The 27,649-nt window shown below is 39.3% G+C and overlaps 1 protein-coding gene across 1 annotated transcript; it reads left to right on the top strand.

Annotated features, from left to right (window-relative positions):
- Positions 1-915: 915 nt before the first annotated feature.
- Positions 916-27,421, top strand: LOC129949463 (piggyBac transposable element-derived protein 2-like). Its single transcript, XM_056060946.1, has 2 exons — positions 916-1,491; positions 27,293-27,421. The coding sequence occupies exons 1-2, from the start codon at positions 916-918 to the stop codon at positions 27,419-27,421; spliced, it is 705 nt and encodes a 234-aa protein (XP_055916921.1).
- The last annotated feature ends 228 nt before the right edge of the window (positions 27,422-27,649 follow it).

Raw genomic sequence — 27,649 nt, forward strand, 5'->3', positions numbered from 1 at the left:
CTGAGGAGTAGGACAGATAGGACTCGCTGGGGTACAAAGGCTAATGAGGTACACATTTTCATTTTTTTTAGATAAGGATTTACATTGGAATAGAATTTAAAACCATCTAGTCTTTAAGGCAGAAACTTTCCGAACTAAGGACGCGTCTTAACGTCTTCAAGCTTTAAAAACTTCGACATTGTTTTCAATGTCCAGATCCAGATTATAATACGGATGTGGAAGAGGGTGATGCTGAAGATATTGTAACTTGCACCATCCCGCAATATGTTCCATGTGGAGTAGAGTTGTTTTGTAGCAGTGATAGTGAAAGTGAAGACGATTTACTGCTTCAAGAGCTACGGCGGCGTAGAATGCACACCGCAAAACGTGAACAGTGTGTTTTTGAGACAAAAGGTAAGCATGGTAACTACATTGGATGGGAAGTCGGAACTTGAAGTTTTTTAAACTTTTTTTTAATGAAGAAGTAGTAAATTTAATTGTTGAGCAGTCTAGTGCCAACAATTTTCCATTCACAGGAGACGGTTTGAAAGACTTTGGCTTAACAGTGGCTATTAGAGTACATGTTATTACTGGCCAAGGAAAATATGTACTGGCAAACAGGCAATATGTCTCGAAGCAGATTCAAAGAAATTAAAAAATATCTCCACCTTGCTGACAATAACAATTTGGTTCTCACCGACAAAAAGCAAAAATAAGACCATTTACAACCCTTCTTAACGAAAACTTTTGCCAGTTTGGTTACATGCATGAAAAACTTTTGGTTGATGAATCAATGGTCAAATACTAAGGAGCCACTCTTCGATACAATTCATTAGAGACAAGCCTGTAAGATTTGGCTTTACAAATTGGATGCTGACGGGCAGTTGTGGTTTTTTGTACCAATTCTAAAACTATTGTGAAACCAAAAACGTCACCATGGCGAAACATCATATGTCACTTGGATTCAGAGTTATTGTTGAGTTTTTGGATAAAATTATACATCCTTCAAATCAGATTGTATTTTTTGATATTTTTTTGACATCTCGTGATCTGCTTGGTTTGGTGAAACAAAAAGGTTTTCGAGCTATTGGGACTGTACGTGAGTCTAGAACAAAGAAATGTCCGCTGAAATCAAATGAAAAGTTCAAAAAAGAAAACAGAGAATTCTATGATCACAGATACGATACTGCCAATAAAATACTTTTAATGAAATGGAATAACAACAGTGCTGTGAGTGTAGGCCCAAACTTTGAAGGTATCGAACCAATGCATTCTGTTAACCGATGGTGCTGGAAGGAAAAAGCAAAAGTGAATGTAAAAGGGTCGAAAATGATCGCAAAGTACAGTTCTGGTATGGCAGGCGTTGACCTTCATAATCAAGCCATCAATAATAACCGAATTACATTTCGCAATTTTACAATAATGATAAATTCAGTTATCGTCAATGCATGGAAGTTGTATAAAATGGTCTACAACAGCAACATAGACTTATTGCAGTTTCAACCGGCTATTGTTCGTCACTATTAGCGATTTTATACACAGCCTTGAGCTTCTTCTGTATTATTTACTAGTGAAAACCAGTTTCCGAAAAATAGCTAAGCAACTACGATGTCGACAAACTCATAACTGAATAAGTTATATTTTCAAGCAATGCGACGTGGCCTTTTGCGTAGAGAAGGAGTTTTTATAAATGTTTCATTTGAAAAAAAATAAACATGCATTGTGCCATTTTACTCGCTTGGGTACAGCTCCAAAAAACTTACTTTATGTATTTTTTTTTCAGTTTTGTTTTCATATTCTTAGCTACATTATGCGTTTTTCCTTAAAATAAAAAAAATTAGCTTGCATATTTTTTGTTTTAAAGACATTCGGCTCTTAAAGGATTAACGTTAACTTGAATATTTTAATCTCGCAAAACAAAAGTTTTGACCAAGAAAAATCCTTGTATCTTAGCATCAAACTATAGGCTAACAAGGCGTTAAATGGCGCCTTCATAACATAAGCATGATCCTGGAAGAAGGCTAAAATTGTAAAAAAAAAGCACTTGAAATGGCATCCGATTCTGAAGTTCTAACTCCACATTGATTGACCTACAGATTTAGTCTAAATATCCAGAAAACATTCTACAGAGTTGGACTTGAATCTCTTATTCAATATCCTGTTCCCATGATAACAGCTATACAGACAAACATAGTAAGTTGCTCATCAACGACACAACAACATCACTACTGATCACCTCCTTTCAAACTTCTTTCTACTATAGGAAGACAACTTAAACTTCTCGACTCCGCAAAGTATTTTGGTGTGGTCTTGCATAGGAACTTAATTTACAGTCTTGAATAGTAAGACTTTTACTTAAATATTATGGAAGAATGATCTGGTCCTCTCTCTGGGCCCTATTTCATAAACATTGACATAATTGACAGTTAAATACAACGACAATTTTGTCGTGAAAATTTTATCATTGTCAAAGTATGATAATTTTGTCATGACCATTATCATCATCCATCATTTAAAATGGTGTATGTTCACTTCACAAACGATTTTCCCAGTTATGCAGTATTGTAGGTACAAGTCAAAATAACCTTGCATGCAGTTGCTGTTGACAATCTCAAATAGTTAAGGCAAGGAATTGTTTCTTTAGAATGCCCCATGCATTTTCTACAAGCCTTTTTATTTTCTTATGAGATTTTCAGACTGTTCAACTTGGTGTGGAATAACTGGTGTTATCAGCCAACTTGTTCGTCAATAACCGTAGTCTCCTCAAATTATAGCATTTGGAACTGGCCGCCATCCATTTTCTCAGCGTCGTGCTAATGAGCTATTTCTTAAAATTCTAGCACCGCGAACGGATCCAGGCCAGCGCAGCGTGCAGAAACAAACTCTAAATTTGACCCGCATACAAACATGGCGATAATTGAGTGGTCACCATTTCTGTCAACAAATTGTGACTCATTATCAGTTGGAGCATCAATTCTTATAAATGATCCATTAACAATGCCAGCAAAATGTCTAAAATGTATTGTCCGAAGATCAGCGAATTTTTTTCCGTCATTAGATTATCTACCATCAGATTGCAGAATATTTTGACTCTGCGCTGAATGTAACTTTTAGAAACACCCTGTCAATCAGCAACTACATGGTACTGAGCCCCGCTTCCAAGCCAGTGTAAAGCACATAAAATTTCGGTCTTATAGCATCAAGAGCATGGTTTTTTTTTGTGGGATGCTGGAGGTGCCGATCGATTTTTAACAAAATATATTCTGCTGTTGTTTTGCTGACGCGAAATGTTTCCTTAAATTGGTATTCACTTAAAGAAGCGAAATCATTGTTAATGCTTTGTCTAAAAATTCTAAGTTGGCGTACTTCGCGTTCATCATCACTTTCACTTGAAAACATTATATTTAAATAAAATTGTCACCTTACTATCAAAACTGAACTGCCTGTCAAAATTTGTAATATTTACTATTTTTTCTTTTTCAAAATAAAATGTCACTTCAAATTTGTCGGGGAATTTGTGACAATTGTCAAAAAATCCCTGACAATTCACTGCCATGACAATTTTTGTATGCTTCAAAATGTTGACAACTGTGGCAATTTACCCAAAAATTTTACAAAATTGCCAATTTGTCATGGGATAGAATTTAGACAATTGTCAGGTTTGTCATTTACAATTTGTCACCTGTCGCACATGTCAATATTTATGAAATAAGCCCCTGGTGGAAAACATTGGATAAAGACACCAATCTTAGAACCATGACCAAGATACAAAGAATGACATGCATTGGTATCACAGAAACTATAACAAACACATCCACTGCGGGTCTAGAAGCAATGCTTAACTTAAAATCCTCTGGATCTATTTGTAAAAGAACCAGCAGTCAATAATGCATTTTGGCCAAGTCAAATTCACTGCTGAAATTTAACCCCATTGGTTACACACCCGTTTTACAGAAATAAGCGGGTAATAAAGTATGCAGTGCCTACTTAGTACTCCGTTTAAAGTTCTACAAGCCATTTAAAACCACCTTTTCTAGTAAAGAGGATTGGATAACCCTTGCAACAGTGTTTACCAAGCTGAGGTCTTGGTAGTGACGAAAGCTGCTAGACAAATCTTAATGATGGCAATTAAAGCAATTTCTAACATCGAAATAAAATCAAAGCTTGTGGCTTGCTTTTGCGAATAGCTAAGAGTTTTTGTTAAACAGCAAAACTTAAGGCTCTGTTGGGTTCATGGTCATAATAGAGTTTCTGTAAATGTCCAAAAAAAGACATTGGTGCGTTTACCTCTCCTGACCAAGTGATTATGCTGTGGCGACTCATAAAAATTCCGGGCGGGCTACAACTCGCTGCAAATACATCCACACGGACTCTTTTATACGACTTCTATGATGGAACAAAATGCATCTACATTGGTCTATGTTAATATGTAAGTGTGACCGTAACAAGGCCAACCGTCAAGAACAGCACGGCTTCATAAATAATAGATCTTCTATCATAAACCTTGTAGAGTTCGTTTCTTTCACTCTAAGAGCCTAAGAAAACGGAAATGAAGTTGATACGGTTTCCACTGACTTCAGCAAAAAGCTTGACATTATTTCTCAAAATCTTTATCAAACTCTCCTCCTTAGCTTTTGAACTTATTTTCCTGAAATAGATTGCTTCTTAACTTGAAAATCGTGAACTTTATTGCCGATTTAGATCTACTAGTTCCAATTTTATTTAAGCCACTTCAGGTGTTAACCAAGATAGGCATTTAGGTCCTCTCCTTTTTATACCTACAATTAATGACATTAACATGGTCATTAAACATTGTCAAATATCTCTTTACGCCGATGGTGTTTCTTCTCCATTGTAAACGCTCCCCATCATAAATTTCTTCATATTTATTCCATAAATACAGGAGAAAACATAAGGGATCTCGACCTTTTCTGTTACCTTGGACTGCATTAGGTTTTTTTAAAAGATGAAGTAAAGAATTTTCGCAGAATTTTAAGTCGCAGGTTCGGTCTCCATATCAAGATATACACATAGCAAGGATAGAAAGCTTCCAACGAAGATTTCTTTGTTTTGCACTTCAAAACCTTCCTTGGGAAAATCCTTTAATCTTACCCCTTATATTGATCACCTCCGTCTATTAAACCTCAACTCATTAGAGGAACCGGACAAATTGCTGACATACTGTTCATACACCTAATTCTTTCCTCCATAGCGAACCTCTGATCAGTACGCTTCGGTTGGTCAATTCGAATCCAAATTCATTTGATTTCAACTTCAGCACATATAACCCCAAATTTCTTTTGACCCACCTCCACGTATAGTTATAAGTTAACATTATTATAGTCAATGTCTAAGTTATGCTTATAGCTTGAATTAAGCGAAAATAATGGGGGTTAAGCCCCCAATAAAATGTCCAAACCTAATCTTGGCCAAAACCGACGAATATACTAACAAGGCTGAATGCTTCTAGATTTTAACCACAATCAAGATTCAACCAAATATAGTACCCATGTCGTGATGGTAAGTGCGTAGGACTGTCAAGCTAGAGGTCTTAGGTTCAATCCTGTCTGTACCATCTAAAGCACTGCCTTTTGCGAGAAATTGACAAATCCTCTAAGAGTATTTCTTATCATAAAAATGGTTCTCTCAAATTTGCCGTTCAGATTTGGTATAAAAACTATAGGTCCCCTCCAACCCTGACATTACATGCACACAGAAATGGTGTAGCGTTGTCAATAGGCCCTGGATCTCTACGAACTGTTGTGTAACCTAATTTACTTCTTATTGTTAAGGTTCAACTACGGAACTTTAAAGGTTCCAAAGAAAAGTTCTTAGTCACGAAGAAAGTATGAACATATAACTAGGAACAATCAAAACCGACCGCTTTTATCAAAACTTCTACGTTGACCACCTTAAGTATCACATAATTCATCTTTTTCTTCATTATGAAAACGTTACTCTCAAGACTGCAACGTACAGCATATCCCATTTAATGACCAATTTATGAAGATAGAAGCTTTTTAATTTAGTTTTAAGTACCAATTCTAAGAAATCCATTAGTTCAAGTTCTATAAAATTTTTCAATTATGGAATCAATATTTCTTCAATGCGATACCATCTATATGAACTTATATTGGCACTCAACAACCGCAAAGTATTAAGTCTTAGAGAAAATTAAAACTTAAAAATGATAAAAGCACATACCTACACGACAACACACCATAACCATTATCTAATTATTGTTATCAATTTTCCAACCAGAGAACATAGAAAGACCATAAAGTGCGGTGCGGTTTCCCCATTTCCATTTCCATCAACTAACTATAAAGTGGCTATAGCCTTAATAAATTTTACCACCACCAACAGCAAACTCGCTTATAGAATTTTAAAATGTTTTGCCATTTTTCTAAAAACCTGAACAATATGGTTTAGCTTCTGAGTGCCAATATTGTACAAGCTAATAACACCAATAGTTCGACATATTCAACCTCCAGAACACCCTTTTAGCCCCCATCATATTAATTATAATGGCCGCAGCACTTGTGCAGAACAGTGCAGTTCAGACTTCACAGAGACAGCAGGAGAGAGAACATAACAACATAGTTTAATTGGATATCTGGTGGAAAATCACGATTAATATAAAAATGTGTCAAATTGATATAAATTAATTCCGATGCGGGACAAGAATAAAAAAAATTAAAAAAATATTTCCATGTGACTATTGTTTGGATTTTATTAATTTATTTATGCTTTTTTCTTTTTTCAAAAATTCTTCACATTTTTATTCCATTTAAAGTGCAACAGTGTCGTGACTGCATCAGTTGTAGACTTGAGTCTGACAGTCCGGCTGCAGCAACTTTAAAACGGAGTAAAATATAGAAGACAGAGCCTGAGACTTGTGCTACAATAATATAATACCGTGAGACATGTGGGCGATGAAGTAGTAAATTGCGTTGAAACATTCAAAGCGCGCATATAAATTTATGTGCAATTTGAAATAAATGAATTTTGTTTCTGTAAACTATAAGACTAAAGTTTAGAGAGACGGGGGCCAATATCATAACATTGGATGCAGCATGTGCTTTTGATATGTAAAATTTTCAAAACTCCATTCGCAAAAGACGCAATTTTCCGGCAGCTCAGACAGCTAGCAAAGCACATCAGTGCAGAAACATAAAAAGAGAAATAGATGGAAATATTGGAAGAAATAGAGAAAGGCTTCTTGTTCAATATTATGGGTATTGGGTATGCTGATACTGATACTCATGCTGATGCTTATAACACACTGGCTGAAGAATACAGGGCTGTATTTATAAGGTGTCATGGTAAGTTTTATTTTACATCAGAAAGTTTTACAAAAGAATTGTTTGAGACATCACATTTTGAAATCTACCTTTTGAATAGCATTCTCTTTTAACTTGATGTTTATCAAGAGACAGAAAAGTGAAACAGACTGTCACTTGTGCTCATTGTTAACGACGTTTAAGTGGCAGTCCAATCACAATTTTGGTTTTTAAGGTTTTCCAGTAAAAGGTATAATTTTGAATAGTCCACTTTTTGAAACATGGATCGATACTTGCTTCCACAGAGCTTTGAGATTGTTTAAATTTAAAAATGAAGAGTATCCTGACCGCCTGTTCAAATGGTAGACATGTGCATTCAGGTTGGGGATTGTGCCGTCCAGGTTGGGGATTGTGCCGTCGGGGTGATTTCCTGGCCACGCAAACAATACCTTTAGTTGCGAAGCACCAACAAGTTTCAGGTATGGTCCAATTCACTGTTGACAACCCAAGCAAACGAAATAAGGACAACAAGCTTCGGATCTGTACGTGGAATGTTAGGTCCCTTAATAGTATACGTGCAGGCGAGCAACTAGCGGAAGCCCTAAACTGCTGCAAGGCAGATATTAACACCATCTAAGAAGTGTGATGGGATGGACCGGACAAAATAAAACTAAAAGACTACGATTTATACTACGGCGACTGCATCACGACAATCCGCATCAAGGCTAAATTCGCCAACATAAGCCTTATATGCGCGCAGCCCCAACAGAGGAAAAAGATGAAGACACCAAAGAACTCTTGGACAAGACTTATGAGCAGTGCCCTGGCTATGACATTAAATTGTCTTAGGAGATTTTAATGCCAAGCTAGGAAGAGAAGACATCTTTGGTGGCATAATCGGGAGATACAGCCTGCACGACACCACCTCCGTCAACGGATTCAGGTTGATCGATTTCGCTGCGGGACGAGACGTTCTGGTAGCTAGTTCGCAGTCCATACATCTCAATATCCACAAGGGGACATGGAAATCTCCTGATCAATCAACTGTCAACAAGGTTGACCACATTGCGATCGACGCACGACACTTCTCCAGTATACAGGACATCCGAACATTCCGAGGGGCCAACATTGACTCGCACCATTACCTCGCTGTAGCCAAGGTACCGCTACGGATATCCCGATCCAAGCCAACACAAGAAAGTAATGTGAGCAGTTTCGACGTTAGACGGCTACAATCGCAAGAGACTGCCATGTCCTTTTCCGATCGAGTCTCTAGGAACCTATTAAGGAGTCTTACGCTGCCTGCATTAAGCATTGAAGACAAGCGGCAACATTGCCTTGCAGCCATCAGAGATGCCGCCTCTGAAGTGCTAGGTTTCACATGGCCACCAAAGCGAAAACTTTGGTATGACGACGAATTCCGGCAAGCGCATGCAGGGAAACAACAGGCATACAGACGCTGTACAGAAGGACCAGAGCTGCTAGCGAGCTCTACGAGCGGAAGAGGAGAAAGGAACACCGGCTTCATAGATGGAAAAAAAAAGAGAGCATGAGAAGCGTGCGATCGAGGAGATAGAGGGATGTCACAACAGGAATGAAGTTTGTAAATTTTACCAAAGCCACGAACCATAGCCTGTAAGGACGATCAGTTGAACATCGTAGTGGAACCACAGTCGATGTTGAGAATATGAAAATACCACTTCTTCAAATTATATAACGGCGATGACGAACCGAATTCCGCTGTAAGGGAGATAGAACCACTCAACCTCGGCGACGCAGATCAACAATTCCGCCTACCCGTTCTCGACAAAGTGAGATAGCTTCAACTAAAATGAAGTCAAACAAAGCTGCTGGAGCTGTCGGCATCGCTGCCGAACTATTCAAAGCAGCAGGCGATGACTTGGTAGGAAGCATGCACCAACTCATCTGCAAAGAAGATCTGGAAGAAAGCATGTCCGATGAGTGGAATCTCAGCATAGTACATAAGAAAGGAGATCCTCTAAATTGCGCCAACTAAAGAGGCATCAGTCTCCTTAACATTGCGTATAAGATCCTCTCTGCCGTATTATGTGAACGTCTGAAGATGTTCGTCAACAACCTGATAGGTCCTTATCAGTTTGGCTCATAAAGACCTATCAGGCCGAGTATGACAGCATCTATAGAGAAGAGCTCTACAGAGCTATGTCTAGTTTTGGCATCCCTGCCAAACTTATCCGTTGAAGCAGAATGACAATGGAGAATGCACGCTGCTCTATCAAGCTCGGAAAAGATCTCACCGATGCATTTGATGTCAAAAATGGTTTTAGACAAGGCGATGCACTGTCATGCGACTTCTTCAACATCGTTCTGGAAAGAATTGTCAAAACTCAACCGTCAACACTAGAGACACAATCTTCCAAATGTCTATTCAATTACTCGGATACGCAGATGATATTGACATAATTGAAAGATAAAAGCGTGATGTCAGTGGAGCGTTTTTGAGCATTGCGACTGAAGCGAAGAAGAAGGGTTTAGTGGTCAATGAGGGCAAGACCAAGTATATGCTGTCATCAAAAAAAGACATTGAACAACGACGTCTTGGACAAAACGTCACCATGGACAGCGTTAATTTTGAGGTATTTAAGGACTTTGTCTACCTAGGCACCGCCATTAATACAGGCAACGACACCAGCGCTGAAATAAAACGAAGAATAACTCTTGCAAATAGCTGCTTCTTTGGATTTAGAAGGCAATTGAGAAGTAAAGTCCTCTCTCAAGCATGTAAAATCACCATCTATAAGACACTCATCATTCCGGTTCTCATTTATGGCGCTGAGGCCTGGACCCTGTCAAAGAAAGATGAGAGCGTCTTGGGATGCTTTCAGAGAAAAATTCTTCGGGTGATTTTCGGTCCCGAACGCATAGATGGAGAATGGAGGAGAAGATATAACGACGAACTGTAAGGGCTGTACAGCGACAATGACCTAGTAAGCACAATTAAAGTCCAACGGCTTAGATAGCTAGGTCATGTAGAGCGAATGGACATCAACGCTCCAGCCCGGAAGGTCTTCGAATCCAATTCCTAGGGACGGCGCAGTAGAGGAAGGTCGCGACTCATTAACTCTCCAAGAGTAACTCTTGTCATGAAAAATCCTCTCCATTCCTGACAACATTACTCGCACACAGGAATGGTTGAGAGTTGTAACGGACTGGTTCTCAGCGGCCTGTTGTGCCACCCAACTTATTTTTATTTTTGGTGTTAAGTTAAGTTATGTTAAGTTATAGCCTGTATTAAGCTAAACAAATAAAAAAGGCGAAGCACTTACGCGTGACTTTTATGGAAAAATTGTGCAAAACAGAATTCGGTCTGGCCAATAACTCGGATACGCCAATGATATGGACAAAATTGGAAGATCGAAGTTTGATATCAGTGGAACGTTTTTGAACATTTCGACAGAAGCGGAGAAGTGGCCAATGGGGGCAAGTAAAAGTAAATGCTGTTTTCAAACAACTACATTGAACTACGAAGTCTATAACAAAACGTCACCATGAACAGCTATAACTTTGATATAGCTAAGGGCTTTGTCTATCTAGGCACAATACCAGCGCTGAAATAAAACAAAGACCAACTCCTGCAAATCGCTGTTTTTCGGACTTATTAGTCAATTGAGTAGCGAAATCATCTTTCAAACAACTAAAGCCACCCTACATATATAAGGCACTCATCATCGTTATTCACTTGTATGGCACTGAGTCTTGGACCTTGTCAGGGCAAGATGAGAACGTTTTGGGATTTTTCAAGAGACAAAATTCTCTAAGTGATTTTTGAGCTCATCTGGATAGATAAAGAGTGGAGGAGAAGAATCAACGACGAACTGTACGGGCTGCACAGCGACTCTGTTCTAAATATAGAAGAATAAAAGTCCAAGGATTTAGATGAAAAGGTCATACAGAGCAAATGGACATCAAAGCTCCAGCCCAAAAGGTCTTCGAATCCAATCCTGATGGACGGCTTAATAGAGACAGACCACGACTCAGGTGGATCAGGCAGATGGGAGAGGACCTTAGCCAACTTGGCGTGGAAAAAATAAAATATTTAAATTTTTAGACAAAAATTCAATGTGTATATAAGTTTTTCATGTGATAAATAAAAAGAAAACTGGAGTCAGTAGGTTAGTCAGTGAGCTGGCTAGAGATGCATGTTGTTTAAGGCCCAGGTCCGTCCTGGACTGTAACGCTACCTGAATGTATGTTCGTTTCGTCTCAAGGCTTCCAAACTATTTCCTTTTTTTTGACTACGCTCCTGAATTAACATCAGAAACAGACAGTATCAATAAAATTGAAACACAGAACAAAGCACATTGTAGTGTGCAAAGATACAAGTACACATAGCTACTTCATGCACCAAAGTAAAAATAAATAAAATCGCTCAACTCTCCAATACCGCACTTCCCATTACCATCCCTCTCTAGATCTACATAGACCCTTCGACCGTTGTCTTCGAATATTGAAAAGATAGCCGATGATCCATATTGGATTGAAATTCGTATAAGTAAAGTATACCCATCAGCAGAGAAGCATCAGCAGGCTTCTGTGTCAAGCCATGCATCATAATATACATTATATCTCTTTGTATAAAGGAAATAGCACACAAAATACATTACAATAACTTAGGTACAATGGTTTCTCGACAGACCAGATATAATTTAGGTATTTGCATAAAAGGCACAAGGCGCAACCCACCCCGTCCCGTTCCGTTTCGAATCCAATGATGTGATTTTATTTTAATTGAAAAATCAATTCGTGTCGGCAGCCAGTTAAAATATCTTAACTGTCATCGCAAATTAATCCATTCAAAACACACCGGGATGCGTATTTGAAAATTAGTTGGGATCAATGGGTTTATTGACAAGGAATTAAGTAGGTTGGTAGTCCCTTCTCTTCCCCTTTCATTGGACTTCATGCACAACATTATACATACAAACAGGGAACATAGAACAATATGAACATCCGGGAAGTAAAGCCCGAGACGTGTCATGAGTTGCGAAACACAGATTACGTGCTAAACAGATGGATTACTCGGAAACGCTTAGTGCGAGCGAGCACCGTTGAGCAAACGAAAAGCAAGTCGAGACTGCATCAAGCTGTGCATAAGTCTGAGACTCAGTTTTTGGTGGCAATAAATTAAGACCCAGTCATCAGAGAGTGTCACGGCACAGCGCGGCGAGGTGGGCCAAGATGGGACGAGGCAGGGTGGTGCTATGTTAGTTGGATGGCGTCCTAAAAAACAGCCCGACACGTGTTGCGTGCTTAGGTAATTATCAGAACTCTGCTGTTTATGCCACCATCACAGCATCGGCTTTGGCCGGCTGCTGCAGCAACAAGCACCGTTTTTCACGTCGTTCGTTGTCATCGTCATCGTTGCTCTTCGACTAAAGTTGAAGTAGAAGTAGATACCCTTCCTTCCCGTCACATCAGTTGGTACTGAACGTTTCACACGATACGACGATGTGATTCGGATCCTTAGCCACGTTCAACATTCATGTACAAATTAAGTTCGTTTTCGGTCTTTCTTCTTATGGAACACACGCCCAGCCCAATATGTAGAGGAGTTCCACTTCGGTTTGAAATATATGTAAGTACAATGTACATCAACGCTCAACCACAAGACAAATCTAAAATTTATTGGATTTCGTGGTTTGCCTGGCTGGTTCGCTGGCTATGGCTGGGCACAACTTACAGTTATATTGTTGCGAATTGAATTGTGCAAATTCGACTGCGACTGCGAATGCCAGCGAAATTTTTGATTTATACCAAGCAGCGAAAGATACTTTTGTATCTTTTCCATTAACGGTTCAACATCGTTCCGTCCGTCCAGTGCGATGGTTCTGGGGCTTTCGGTCTCGATTCGGGTGTCTCTGGTTAGTCTTGAATTCTGTAACTTGAATCTCATTTTTTGACTAGAGTCTATTCCGTCGAGTCTGATACATGGGGTCTGCGTCTGGAGTCTTGAGGCAGAGGTCTGATGGGGTCTCTCTCTTTAAGCAGATACAATATCTCGCATCTGATTCATATTCGAAGGTATCCGTAGATATGCCTCTATGATGTTGAATGTTAAGTGAGTTTGTTTAAAATTGGGTTTACTTTGGGTTTTGGGATTGGCCATCAGAGTTAGGACAGATAACACTTTGTGAGGCATTGCTTTTGGCTTGTAAAAAATAATACGAGTACATAGAGGTGCAGTTTTGTTTTTGTTTTAGTTGAATGAATTGGTGAAACTTTAATGTACATCACACTTCCAAAAAGTCTTTTGCAGTCGCAGTGCAGTGTGAGGCTTAATAGAAATTCGTGTTGAGAGTTTAAATGTTACCTACCTCTATACTTCTCTTGATGAATGATATTAGCCTCACTTCAAAACAACATGTATAGGTTAGGTTGGTTATACTGCAGGGGTTAATTAATTATAAAAACGGAATTCAAACGCCCACATTCGGGTGGGTACCTATTTTTTTTAATTTATGCGATGAAAAATTGCAAATGCACGTTAATAACTCAACTCAACGGAATACTAAACGATTTATATTATGGTTTAAAGTCTTAACACCGAAAAGAAGAGTGATGATGCAGTTGAAAGAGGAAGACATTTAATAAGACTTTTGTTGAGTTTATAAATTTAAAAAGATAATTAAATACAAACTTTGAATTATTAATGGAATTATTGAACATAAGGAAGGTTTTCGGGATTACAAAATCAAATCGAATAGTCGTGTGAACTTAGCTTTACTATTTTGATTGCACAATTTTTGGAAATGTTGCGCTGGAATGTGGCCAGCTTCCCATATTTCGAATGTAAAAAAAAACACGAATAGTGGTCATAGGTGGTCATCATTGAATCCAATAATAAGAATTAATTTGACAGGTTGGTTACAGCTTTCATTGAACATTTCGCTCAATGGATAAATATTTAGTAATTAAAAGAAAAGTCTGGGTTTAGATAAAGTAGTCTTCCCATAGCAAAAATCTACAGCTCACTTAGACACGAAACATAACAAATTTGACTCTCTTACTCGAAGCGAATATCTCGAAGCAAAATTTGATTAAATTGATAACCAATAATGAGCTATCAGCCCTATCATAGCTATCAACTATCAATAAGATGCTTGATAGATATCAACAAATTAAATGAGTTGGTCTTATGATTATCAACAAACTAGACGCATTTGTGATCGACTGTGACTATAATTAGATTTTACAATTATCGTGATGTTCAAATGGTAGACATGTGCATTCAAGAGGACACAAGCGTCCACAGGTTTTTCTCAAAACCCACCTGTCTTTTAACTTCTACTCTCACCTCCCTGTTTTGAACATCGGGTCCCTAGTATCTCAAATGGAGACTGGGTTCAAACCCCAGTGGAAAGTTGTTGGAGGTAGCAAACGAGAGGAGGGAGAGGTGTTTCCACTAAGGCATCTCTACTTTCATCTAGTCGGCAGTTGAGGAATTTCCAAGAGGAATCAAAGATGGCGTCTACAGTTCCCGTTAGGTTGAACTACTTAGTGAACAGCTAATAGCGCTACTACGACATATTCGAAGCCGAGGCCTGTAAGGAGCGGATATGCCGACTTTCGCCATTCAAGTTAAATCAAGGAACTGATCCTTCAGGTTGAAAGTCGTGCGTCGGAGTAACTTCCTGACTATCTGCTTTAAAGCAGCCATCACCGCCATCTAAGAAAAACCATGGAATTGGCTACGCAAAAAGAAGATGAAAAACTACGATATTTACCAACAGCGTTTATTTTGATGCGAAGTTGTCATTGGAGCCAGACTTAGGGAATAAATCTTTGAGCAATAGGTGCATCAACGAGCGCCTCATGACATCCACATGACAACACCAATTATATGTTCTTTGAGCTCTTAGACAAAACATATGAGCAGTGTTTTAGCTACGATATAAAAATAGTCCTGGCCAATTTTAATGAAAAGCTAGGACGGGAAGACATCTTTGGTGGAATAATCGGGAAGAACAGCCTGCACGACAACACTTCCGACAACGGATTCAGGCTCATCGATTTTGCTGCGGGGCGAAACGTCACAGTAGCCAGTACGTGTTTTCCACACTTCAACATCCACAAAGGAACTTAGAGTTCTAGAGATCAATCTACCGTCAAGCAGATTGATTATATTGCGATCGACGCCAGGCACGCTTCCACCATCTTGGATGTCCCAACTTTTCGAGGAGCTAACATCGACTCGGACACTACCTCGTTGTAGCCAAGGTTGCACTTCGGGTTTCCAGATCCAAAGCAAAACAGGGAGGTGATGGGAGAAGGTACAACGTCGAACGGCTACAATCGCAAGAGATCGCCAAATCTTTTTCCAACGTTCTCTACCGCCAACACAATGTATCGAAAACCAGTAGCAACATTGCCAATCAGATAAGCCGCCTCTGATTTGCTGGGTTTCAAACCGCCATCAACAAGGAACCCCTGGTTTGATGAGGAATGTCGGCAAGCAAAAACAGTCGAACAACAGCACGCAAAGATGCGCTGAATAGAGTGACAATAGCTGCTTACGAGCTCTATGAGCAGAAGAGGCGAGAGGAACACTGACTTCTCAGAAGGAAAAATAGAGATAATGAGAAGCGTGCGGTCGAAGAAGTTGAGATGTATAAAAGCAGGAATGAGGTTCGAAAGTTTTATGAGCACGTGAAACGAAATTCACGAGTTCATAAACCTCGAACCGAAGGCTGCAAGGACAACATAGACGACGAAAGCCAACAATCCCGTCCTCCCGACTTAAACGAAGTAAAGATCGTCATATCTAAGCTGAAGTCTAATAAAGTCAATGGACTGGATGGCTTGAATGCCAAGCTCCTTAAAGCAGCTGGAGATAAGTTGGTGAGGAGCAAGCACCAACTTATCTGTAAGATATGGTCGGAAGAAAGCATGCCTGATTAATGGAACATCAGTATTGTTTGCCCGAACCTGATAAAACTGCCCATAAAATCTTCTCTGCCGTAAAGTGTGAACTTCTAAAGCCCATCGCCCACAACCTGATGTGTCCTTATTAGTGTGGTTTTAGACCAGGAAAGTCCACAGTCGATCAAATATTCACATTACTGCCGATCTTGGAAAAAACCCAAGAACATCAAATCTACGATTTTTCAACGATTTCAAGGCCGCATATGACAGCATCTACAGGAACGAGTATAGAGCCATGCCGAGTTTTGGCATCCGTGCCAAACTCCTTTCGTTTGTGCAGGATAACAATGGAGAATTCACGCTATTCCATAAAGGTTGGAAACAACTTAACAAAACCCAAGTGGCGTTCAGTATGCTGTCGAAAATTTGAAGGAATAACTCTATCAGCTTAAGAACAGAGCTACGAATGTTTCGCAGAACTGTCGAATCTGTGCTTCTTTATGGGTGTAGCACCTGGAAGGTTGCTTTAGCCATTACAAGGAAGCTACTTCCTAAGGATTTTCTGGCCAATCCCAATATCCAATGAAGTCCTTAATAGAAGGACAGGTGAGGAAACTATAGGCTCTATTATACAAAGGCGTAAGTGGCAATGGATTGGACATACGCTTCGAAGAAGTAACCACTGCATTGCAGGCCAAGCATTGCAGCTGAATCCGCTTTAAGGAAGAAGAGCTGTATGACCGAGAGGCACATGGCGCAGGACATTCGAGGAAGAATCAGCTTCACTAGGCAAGAGTTAGAGGGATCTGAAACATATTTCCAGAAACTGCACACGATGTTCCGTAGGCGTAGAAGAGCCCCTATGCTTCTTAAAGGGTCCACAACGGACTTAACTTATTATTAACTCCATATATCTTAGGTTCCGGAAATTCTTATACGTTCGCGAGTCGAACATCAAATCCACGAACAGTTTTGAAAATTATTCATTCTATTCAAAATATTGTTGCTGAGATAAGATAATTTTCTTAGAAAAATCCAATCGTTATTTTTTGTATAAGAAATTAAAGCTAACAAAAAATGCTTCTAAAATTGGTAACAATTATCTGTCGACTAAAAATCTTAGGAACTAGAAAAGACATAGAAATAAAACTTATTTTACCACATCCAAAGTATTGTTGTTAATTTTTAGTAAATTTTTCTTTTAAATACCAAATTTTTTTACAAACCATGAGACCCTACAAAACCAACAATAAACTCATAAGAAACACACAACTTTTGTTATCATACAAAAAATTAATGTCTTGTAGAACTTTTAGAAATATCGACAGACGACATTTTTGACTTGAATCTTATGCATTCAAAGTTTTAAAAATATACGTTTAAGACTTAATTTTTTGCGCTGATTTCGAATCCGAAATTTGATATCAAGTTTTATAAAGGACAATTTTCATAAAGTTTTATGAAGGACACTAAAAAACTAATGATGATTTTTCACATTAATTTTAAACACTAAAAATATTTACCTACACAATATTGAAGATGGAGATAATAGATATTATGGATTACTCCATATCCTTTTTATGAAGTTTTCCATTCACAATTCACACATTTGCGGCGGTATGTCTTTCATTACTTCACAAATTTCATCTTTAAGGTCTTGAATCGAGTTTGGAGCAAAGGCATATAACTTATCTTTCGAGTTTCCTCCTGATCATTAAGTCTTAAATTTTACAAATCAAAAGTTTTTGGTGACTTCGTGAATTGTGATCAGTCCGATATAATAACACGGTCAGAATACTCTGCTAGCAAAATGTTTGATTAAAAAATTACGCTTTATTGAAAATAAATGTCAGTTCGTTCACAACAATATTTTCCAATATCAGTCACACAAATCAAAACCTTGGAAACCACCGTAGGACTTTGACAAGGCGATGCGCTGTCATGTAGCTGCCTTAATATTGTTCTTGAAAGAGTGGTGTGCTTTGAGGCGAAGAAAATGGGGGTTGACAGACGATTCACACCGTAGACTTGGTCAAAACGTGACAATTGACAGGTATAACTTCTAGGTGGTAAACGAATTTGTTTATCTGGGCACTGCTGTTAATTCTTCCAATGACATCAGCGTGAAGATCAAACGTAGAATTACCCTTGGTAATCGATGTTTTTTTGGCATTAACAAGCAGTTGAGGAATAAGGCCCTATCGCGAAATACCAAAGAGAAACTGTACAAAACCTTAATCATCCCAGTCTTCTTGTGTGCTGCAGAAGCATGGACCCTCCCCCAGGCGGATGAAGGATCTCTTGGTATCTTCGAGAGGAAGGTGCTGCGAACGATCCATGGTCCAGTTTGTGACGACAGGCAAAGTAATATCTGGCGGAGAAGATATAATCATGAGTTATACGAGCTGTACAGTGACTTGCCACTGGTCAAAAAGCTGCGTGTTCAACGCTTAAGATGGCTAGGGCATGTCGACCGAATGAACATCGAAGCTCCAGCCCGTCAGTTATTCAACGCCAAGTCTGAGGGAACAAGAAGCAGAGGCAGGCCTCATCTCCGGTGGAGTGATCAAGTTGAGGCCGAAGCACGTCAACTTGGTAATTTTAGAATTGAAAAGCTTATCAACAATCAGTGACGGATTTTCCGTTCCCCAAATGAAAGAATTCTTTTAACCTTACATCTTTTTAGCCTTACATTTCAACTGTTATCGGCGGGAAAAATGCTTCACGACGACCTAAAAGCGTTTTCATTTTGCGAAACTGTAACTGCGAAATCATATTTGTATTTCAAAACAATTACGATGTTTTGTAAAAGCGTGTATTGTACAGCTTCAGAATTGACATTTTTTTTTGAAAGCTCTTTGCCCATTTTCCAATTTCATCATCAAGTGTTTATTTAAGTGCAAGTACAAGTGTAGCGGAATAGCTACACGTGTTTGCTTCAATTTTAACGGCTCCACCTTGAAGCCTTTGGCGCATATTATAAACAGTCGGCTTCAATATTTACAATTTTTCTTTTAAAGACATCTAAGATAAGGTTCACGGAGTTAATTGAAGTTCTAATCCTATAATTCCACTTTTTACCCTCTTTTTATACAGTTAATCTCTATATGACTTTGCTATTACTCCAATTCTTTAGATGGTCAATATAGATTTTGGTTTTCTCAAAGAATCTCATCTCCTTTTACTCCCTTGTCAAATTTTATATCTTCTGACAAAACCTTTGAAAGAACTTCAAAGTGCTGACAATTTTTGGAAACATTGCTGACATCACATCTCAAGTCAACGACACGACGACGAAGACCGACGGTCAAGTTTCTCTTAAACCATCACCACACCGTAAGTATAAAACTTTTATAACCCAAACCGCATTCATTAAACAAAATCCATTCCCAGATCCAAGGTGTAGATTTCTTGCAAGCATTTAAATATTTCGCTTGGGCCAAAACCAAAACAAATTGCCATCTAAATAATGCCCTGTCGTCCACAACCCCCTCTCATCCCTTGCAATAATAAAAATCACCTCCACCACCTCCGTCGTCGTCGTCGTCGTGCCGTCTCATCTCGGCATAGCAATTGAAATTGAAATAGGAACGTGCCAATTGGAAACGAATACATTACGGCTGAGGCCACAGGTGAGACCGACTACATTGGTGGTGCCTGGTGCCTACAAAATGCCAATGATTAATGGACGTTCTTCTATTACGTTCTCCTCCACACCATATAGGTACGAAGTGGGAGTCTTCCTTGTTTTTTCTTCAATTGCTGCCTGTGGTCCGTTTCCGACCAAAACAACACCAAAGTAGAGGGGTCGAACCAAACCAACGAATAATGTTGGAAGATGGGTGGGGAAAGGGGTGGATATAGCAGCAATGGTCGAACAAAACGTTCAATTTGTTACCACAAACTTTCCATTAATTTAGAATGATTGATTAGCCATTTTTTGCAGCTTGATGTGCTTCGCTTCGTTCCGCTCTGAATGAAGAAAGAAGGACGAGGGCGATACACGACGACGGACGGACGATGTACGAAAAACCAAAACCAAAACGAGAACGAAACGACTCTGATGACGGGCTGCTGTTGCTGCTGATTGAGTTGTTAGGCGATTGATTGAAAAGGTTAAAAGGAAGGTATATCCGTATCCGAGTATCTCAAAAACAAGACCAAAACTATCTCGATTACGGATCAGTATTCTCATCGAAACATCAATCAACGTGTAATAATAATTATAGAGGGTAAGTCCCCATCAGTAACTAACAACAACAACAATAATATCCCCCAGGACGACAAAAATAATAAGAATTGATTCATATTAAAGTCAAATTTCCATAAATTAAAGGATATTCCTTTTCCTTGTTTCTATATCTTATTTCATTAGGGCGAGGATTTTGACTCATGCTAGAAGGTCCTGTTGGTGTGTGATAGGAACATAAAGCCATCACGCAACTTACCGACATAAAGGCATGTGTATACATCAGAAGCACAAGCACAAGAACAACAACGCACAGTGTAATTAAGCCCTGTAGTAATTTATGTAATCACTCCAAGTAGTGACAAGATAATAATTATATCCTTCATCTTTATTTATAGAAAAACAAGTTTTCCATATCTATGAGATGATCTAATGGATTTCGTAATCCCATACAACACTCCATTCGTCACCGACCCACCCCCTCCTCTATGTCACCCTCAATGCGTCGTCGTCGTCGTCCTTTGTCGTCCTTTTCTTCATTTACTCATAAAAAGCATCATCATAGAGAAAATTCATCGCAACTTAATGACAAGTTTGACATTATCTCGATTTCAGTTTTCTTCTCTGTTTTTTGCTTTGCAGTATAAGCATCACCAGTAGAGGAGGGGTAGAAGGGAGTTCAGGAGGTGGACTGCTCAAATTCAAAACAACACTAAATTATGTAATGGGGATTTTTGCCATGATGTTGAAAACTTAGTGTGGGAAACGTGTGATAAACTTTAAGGAGGTGTTGTGGGTGTTTTACCTTCTCTGTTCTGATGTTCTTATATCCTTAAATCTTGACAAAACTTTGTTAATGCTTATAGACGACAATTCAGTTATCGTTTTAAACTTATCGCCAATTAAACACTCAGATTACATCCAAATTATGATGATTTGAAAATTAAAAAGTCGGAGCTGTTCAGTTTGCTTTTTGGGAGCATTGCCTTTGAATGGGGATGACTTTTGTGGTTTTTCCCAAATTAATGCGATAACTTCAATAAAGCTCTGCACGGATTTTAATTAAAAGAAAACATTAAAGGCCTTCCATTCAAATGGTTTTTAAATTAGTTCCTTTTTTTCTTTATTTTGATTTTTGATTTTTTTTTATAAGAAAATTTACAAAAACAAAACATGCACAGTTTTGAGTTGCCTTTACAGTGAAGCTCAAATACAAAATAATTTTATAGCTCAAACACCACGTTCCTTAAAGGTTCTTTTCGAACGACTTGCCTTTGATTGAATAAAGGTGGATGAACTGTTTTTTTTTCGTTTAAAATATTTCTTATCTCTTTCTAACATCAAACGCCATAGTTAAAGCTTATGGGGCTCGAAAAATTATCACGTTTACCAAAAAATATATGTAAAGGGTTTTTTCCTGAATTTTAACGATGACTTGTGCTATGTTCACCTTTAGGGCATCGGTCGATTGTGGTTTATTTGCATAGAATTGCGACTTCAAGAAACTTCACAGGAGCCTTGCTGGCCAATTCACATCACCCCTGCTAGATATAACCTTACCCTTAAACCGTTCATGCAAATTGTCAATCGTGGCGTTTGCTGGGTCGCACGCAGTTCCGTCCTTCTGGAACGACATGTCGTCTGTCCATATGGTTCAATTTGGGAAATAAGACATTTGTTAACATCGTCATGTAGAGCTCGCTGTTGACAGTGACCGCCTCACTGACGACGTTTTCAAAAAAGTACGGACCAATTACGCCGCCGCACAGTATCGGTATTGGTTCCGCAGCGGGACGTTTTTCTAGAAACCCCACTTCGAAGAACTTTTTGAATCCTTTTAACGGGCTTGTAAGACATCTTCCGAAAACTGTTCGATAGCCATTTGAGAACTGTCTATAATGTCAGTTCCGTGCAACAACATTTTGTGAAAACTTGTGGGCTTGTAATACTAGATATATTTTGATTTTGAAACAATTGAAAAACGTTCAACGAACTCCGTATCCAAGTCTATTATAACAGCGGTTTTTGTTAGATCTTTGAAAAATGTTCGGGCTGTGTTGACGTCATTGATAATTTCTCTACCTTGTTTTGGGAAATCAACTTAAATTCCAAGCTCGGTTCTTAATCCGTCTTGCAAAAGTTCTTTTTTTAGTTTACCCGACAATTTTTCTTCAAACCCTCCGGCATACCAGTTTTTGTTTTAATTTTGTACGAATCGGTTGAACTCTCTTTTTATCGTTTCAATATTTACCTTTTCAAACTCGGAGAAGTGTTCTCGAGTTATTCCATATAAGATCGTTACTAGTTCTTTTATTTATTCTAAGGGAGCTATACACGTTAGCACTATATTGGTAGCACTGGCTTCTGGATTTACTAAAAAGTTTTGTTAATATCGCGGGTGCCCTCCACTTCCATCTGATCCCAATTCCCAGGAACACACGAAGGAATCGCCACTGGAATACGATATAAAGGAATCTCGAACACTTTCTTAAGCCATGATTCTTCAGATTTTAAAAATTGTTCTGGAGAATTTGTTTTAATTTAATTACTTTAAAGAGTTGACTTACAAATGCCTTGCGATCCTCTTTTTTGAGGTCAGAAATGGACATTCTTGACATTGCGTATAGTAAACCAGTCCTTGCACACTCGGTAACTAATGTCTTCAATAAGTTTTCATTGAATGTAAATGAAACAAATGTCTTCACATTACAAAGGCAAAGGTCGCCCTAAAAAGAGCGCATTGGTATCTATAAAAAAGAAAAAAAGGAGGTTGGGCAATGCAGAGGCACTTAAACATAGGTTTGTTTTAAAGGCAATATTCAAATCTTTCAGTGACAAAAAATTTTAGAATTAGATCCACATTACTTTTTTCACAAAGGTTTCAACCATGTAATTTTCACAAAAAAAAACTCACTTTTTTTGTTTGAATACTTACTTACTTCAGGTGGCGCTACAGTCCGAGGCGGACCTGGGCCTCAACCAACATGCGTTGGTTGGACACTCTCATTTTTCTTTGACAGGGTTCAGGCCTCAGCGCCATAAATGAGAACCGGGATGATGAGTGTCTTATAGATGGTGATTTTAGATGCTCGAGAGAGGACTTTACTAATCAATTGCCTTCTAAGTCCAAAGAAGCAGCGATTTGCAAGAGTTACTCTTCGTTTGATTTCAGCGCTGGTGTCGTTGTCTGTATCAATGGCGGTTCCTGGTAGACAAAGTCCTTAACTACCTCGAAATTATAGCTGTCCATGGTGACGTTTTGTCCAATACGTCGTCGTTCAGTGTCCTTTTTTGATGACAGCATATACTTGGTCTTGCCCTCATTGACCACTAAACCCATCTTCTTCACTTCCGTCGCAATGCTCAAAAACGCTCCACTGACATCACGCTTTGATCTTCCAATTATATCATTCACCATCTGCGTATCCAGGAAATTGGATGGACCTTTGGAAGATTGTGCCTCTAGTGTTGACGGTTGAGTTTTGCAAAATTCTTTCCGGAACGATGTTGAAGAAGTCGCATGACAGTGCATCGCCTTGTCTAACACCTTTTTGACATCAAATGCATCGGTGAGATCTTTTCGGACCTTGATAGAGCTGCGTGCATTCTCCATGGTCATTCTGCACAAACGGATAAGTTTGACAGGAATGCCAAAACTAGACATTGCTCGGTAGAGCTCTTCACTATAGATGCTGTCATACGAAGCTTTAAAATCGATAAAGTGATAATGGGTCTCGATTTCAAGCTCCTGGGTTTTTTCCAAGATCTGCCGTAGTGTGAATATTAGGTCGAAAGTGGACTTTCCTGGTCTGAAGCCACACTGATAAGGACCTATCAGATTGTTGACGAATGGCTTCAGACGTTCACATAATACAGAAGAACAGATACTATGCTGAGATTACACTCATCGGTCATGCTTTCTTCCGACCATATTCTGCAGATGAGTTGGTGCATGCTCCCTTCCAAGTAATCGCCTACTGCTTTAAATAGTTCGGCAGCGATGCCGTCAGCTCCAGCAGCTTTGTTTGACTTAAGTTTAGATATAGCTGTCTTCACTTCTTCAAGGTCGGGTAGGCGGAATTGTTGATGTGCGTCGCCGAGGTTGAGTGGTTCTATCTCCCTTACAACGGAATTCAGTTCGTCATCGCCGTTATATAATTTGGAGAAGTGATCTTTCCATATTCTCAGCATCGACTGCGGTTCTACTACGATGTTCCCCTGATCGTCTTTACAGGCTTCGGTTCGTGGCTGGTACCCTTGGGAGGTTTTGTTTTACCTTTTGGTAAAATTTACGAACATCATTCCTGTTGTGACATCCTTCTATCTCCTCGATCGCACGCTTCTCACGCTCTCTTTTTTCCGTCTAAGAAGCCGGTGTTCCTCTCTTCTCTTCTGCTCGTAGAGCTCTCGAGCAGCTCTAGTCCTTTTGTGCAGCGCCGTTTTGTATGCCTCTTGTTTCGCTGCGTGCGCTTTCCGGCATTCGTCGTCAAACCAGGGGTTTCGCTGTGGTGGCCGTGTGAAACCTAGCACTTCAGAGGCGGCATCTCTGATGGCTGCAAGGCAATGTTGCCACTGGTTTTCAATGCTTAATGCAGGAAGCATAGCACTTCTTAAGAGGTTCTTAGAGACTCGATCGGAAAAGGACATGGCAGTCTCTTGCGATTGTAGCCGTCTAACGTCGAATCTTCTCACAGTACTTCCTTGTTTTGGCTTGGATCGGGATATCCGTAGCCGCACCTTGGCTACAACGAGGTAGTGGTCCGAGTCAATGTTGGCCTCTCGGAATGTTTGGATATCCTGGATACTGGAGAAGTGTCGTGCATCGATCGCAATGTGGTCAATCTGGTTGACGGTTGATTGATCAGGAGATTTCCATGTCCCCTTGTGGAGTTTGAGATGTATGAACTGCGTACTAGCTACTAGAACGTCTCGCCCCGCAGCGAAATCGACCAGCCTGAATCCGTTGTCGGAGGTGGTGTCGTGCAGGCTGTATTTCCCGATTATGCCACCAAAGATGTCTTCTCTTCCTAGCTTGGTATTAAAATTCCTAAGACAATTTTAATGTCATAGCACTGCTCACATGACTTGTCCAAGAGCTCGAAGAATATGTCTCAACCCATGACCTGGAGGGCCAGATCCCTAGTATAACTCTAAGGAAGGGGAGCCGGATAAACCGCTCCTTACAGGCCTGGGCTCCGAATATGTCGAAGAAGCCCTATAAGTTGTTAACTAAATAGTTCAAACCTACCGGAACTGTAGACTTCACCGTTGATTCCATCTTGAGAATTCGTCCGCTGTCGTCTGGATAAGGAGAGGTGCCTTACTGGAAACACCTCTCCCCCTTCTATCGTTTGCTGGCCACAATCATAAGGTAGAACCCAATCTTTAGTTGAGGTACTAGGCACCCAATATTCACAACGGGAAGGTGAGAGTAGGAGTTGATGGACAGAGGTGGGCTTTGAATACACAGTTGAACATGATGTTTATCGTACATAGTCCTTTAATTTTTGTTGGGATGCCGAACTCTCATGGCTCTACAAAGTTCTACCCTGACTATGCTGCCACAGAAGGATTTAAAGTCTATAAATAGGCGGTATCTTTGGTTGTTATACAAATAAACTAGGTGGTGCAACAATCCATACAGAACTAGGGTTTAGTGACTTACAACTATCAGGCCTTCTTGTGTAGCATTTCAAGGATGATGAAGGACCCTTAGATAGCCCAAATGAAAATCTTAAAACGAATATGAACAGCTAAAAGTACGAACCGTCACCAGCGAAACAACTAAGACGAAAGATCATTAATAAAAAAGTTTGAAGAGTGTCGGAGACAAAACAGAACCTTGGGGCACACCAGCGTTTATTTTGTGAATATCAGATTTGAAATCAAAATACTACTTCAATTGTACTGGAAAACTAACTATCATGACATAGCTATTTGTCTTTTAACTCACGTAAGTTTCAAGATTCATATGCTGTTTAACTGTCTGGCTTCTTTTAGGCGGAGTAAAACTATAAGCGAAATAATTAAAAACAACCGTAAACAAAGCCCAAGACCGTTATGTTATTTTATTCTCACAAGAACCATTAAAACACTCATTTCCTCTTCCCAAAAACCTTGCAAGAACCTAGACACATCACCTGATTAATTTTATATGAAACAATCTAATTAACATTTTACGTATTTTCCTCCTATCGGTATAGAAAGATAGACCTCAATCACTATCCGTCAGGACGTTTTGTGTATAATTTGATTATGCCTCGCCTTGAACTAATGTGAGAAAGAATATCAAAACCATATGAGCTTAATGATAGTATATGCTTCTTTCCATAGGCTAGAGAGATAGAGAGACACTATTCTATACACTTGTGTGTTGTATAAGTCGTCTTATCTTTGGGCCATTAGAAGTGTGGTCAACTTCTCCATCATATATTCAATTTTATGTCCTTGGCAGTTATGATATAAATTTTATCACCACCTCCTTTGAGCATCAGAATGTCCTTTTGTTTAAGATTTTATCTTTTATATAACGTCCCCCAGTGGAGTCGTAAACTCAAAGAAATTCTTCTTCGTCTTCTTTGACGACAACGACGACGAGGTAAACGAAGAAGAAAGATGACACAAAACGACATATTGCATTCATTGGACATAGAAATGGCGCAATGAAAACGAAATATCCATCTATAGAAAACCATATCACAACATCACTGCAACTTGGCTTTTATATTAAAATCCTCTTGACCATTAAATCCAGAGAGAGAGAGAGGAGCAAAAACATCACACAAGACACAATAGGTAGTAATATAAAAAGAGGGTCAACATAAACATCAGCATCAAAATCAGAAGCAATATTGAAGGCATCCATTAAAGCCACTCGTCACCTCGCCGAATTAAATTAAGCTCATTTGGTAATTGTAACAAACTAATTTCTCCGTTACAGCCACAGCCACAGACGGCAATGAAAATGGCAATGGCAATGGCAGACACCGCACAGCACTGGCGACGACCGACGGACGAGGATGATGACCACGACCAAAAGGTTACAAACTATCCTGGACGATCTGGCTAGGATTCTGGGTTCATTACTTCGTCCTTTTATTTTTCTCTGATTTCGTTCATCTTTTTTTTGTCTTGTGTGATTGCATGACACAAGCAGTTTATTACAGGCAGGACTTGGTCCACACTCCTTCTCTTCACCTGCCTTTCCTTCGAACTCAGTCCTTTCTCCAGCAACCTTAGCAGTCTCATCTCATCTCGTTTCATATCGTTTCGTTTTGTTGTTCGTTGTTCTATGAGC

The sequence above is a fragment of the Eupeodes corollae genome, chromosome 1 (assembly GCF_945859685.1).
Source record: "Eupeodes corollae chromosome 1, idEupCoro1.1, whole genome shotgun sequence".
In the NCBI taxonomy this organism is placed as follows: domain Eukaryota; kingdom Metazoa; phylum Arthropoda; class Insecta; order Diptera; family Syrphidae; genus Eupeodes; species Eupeodes corollae.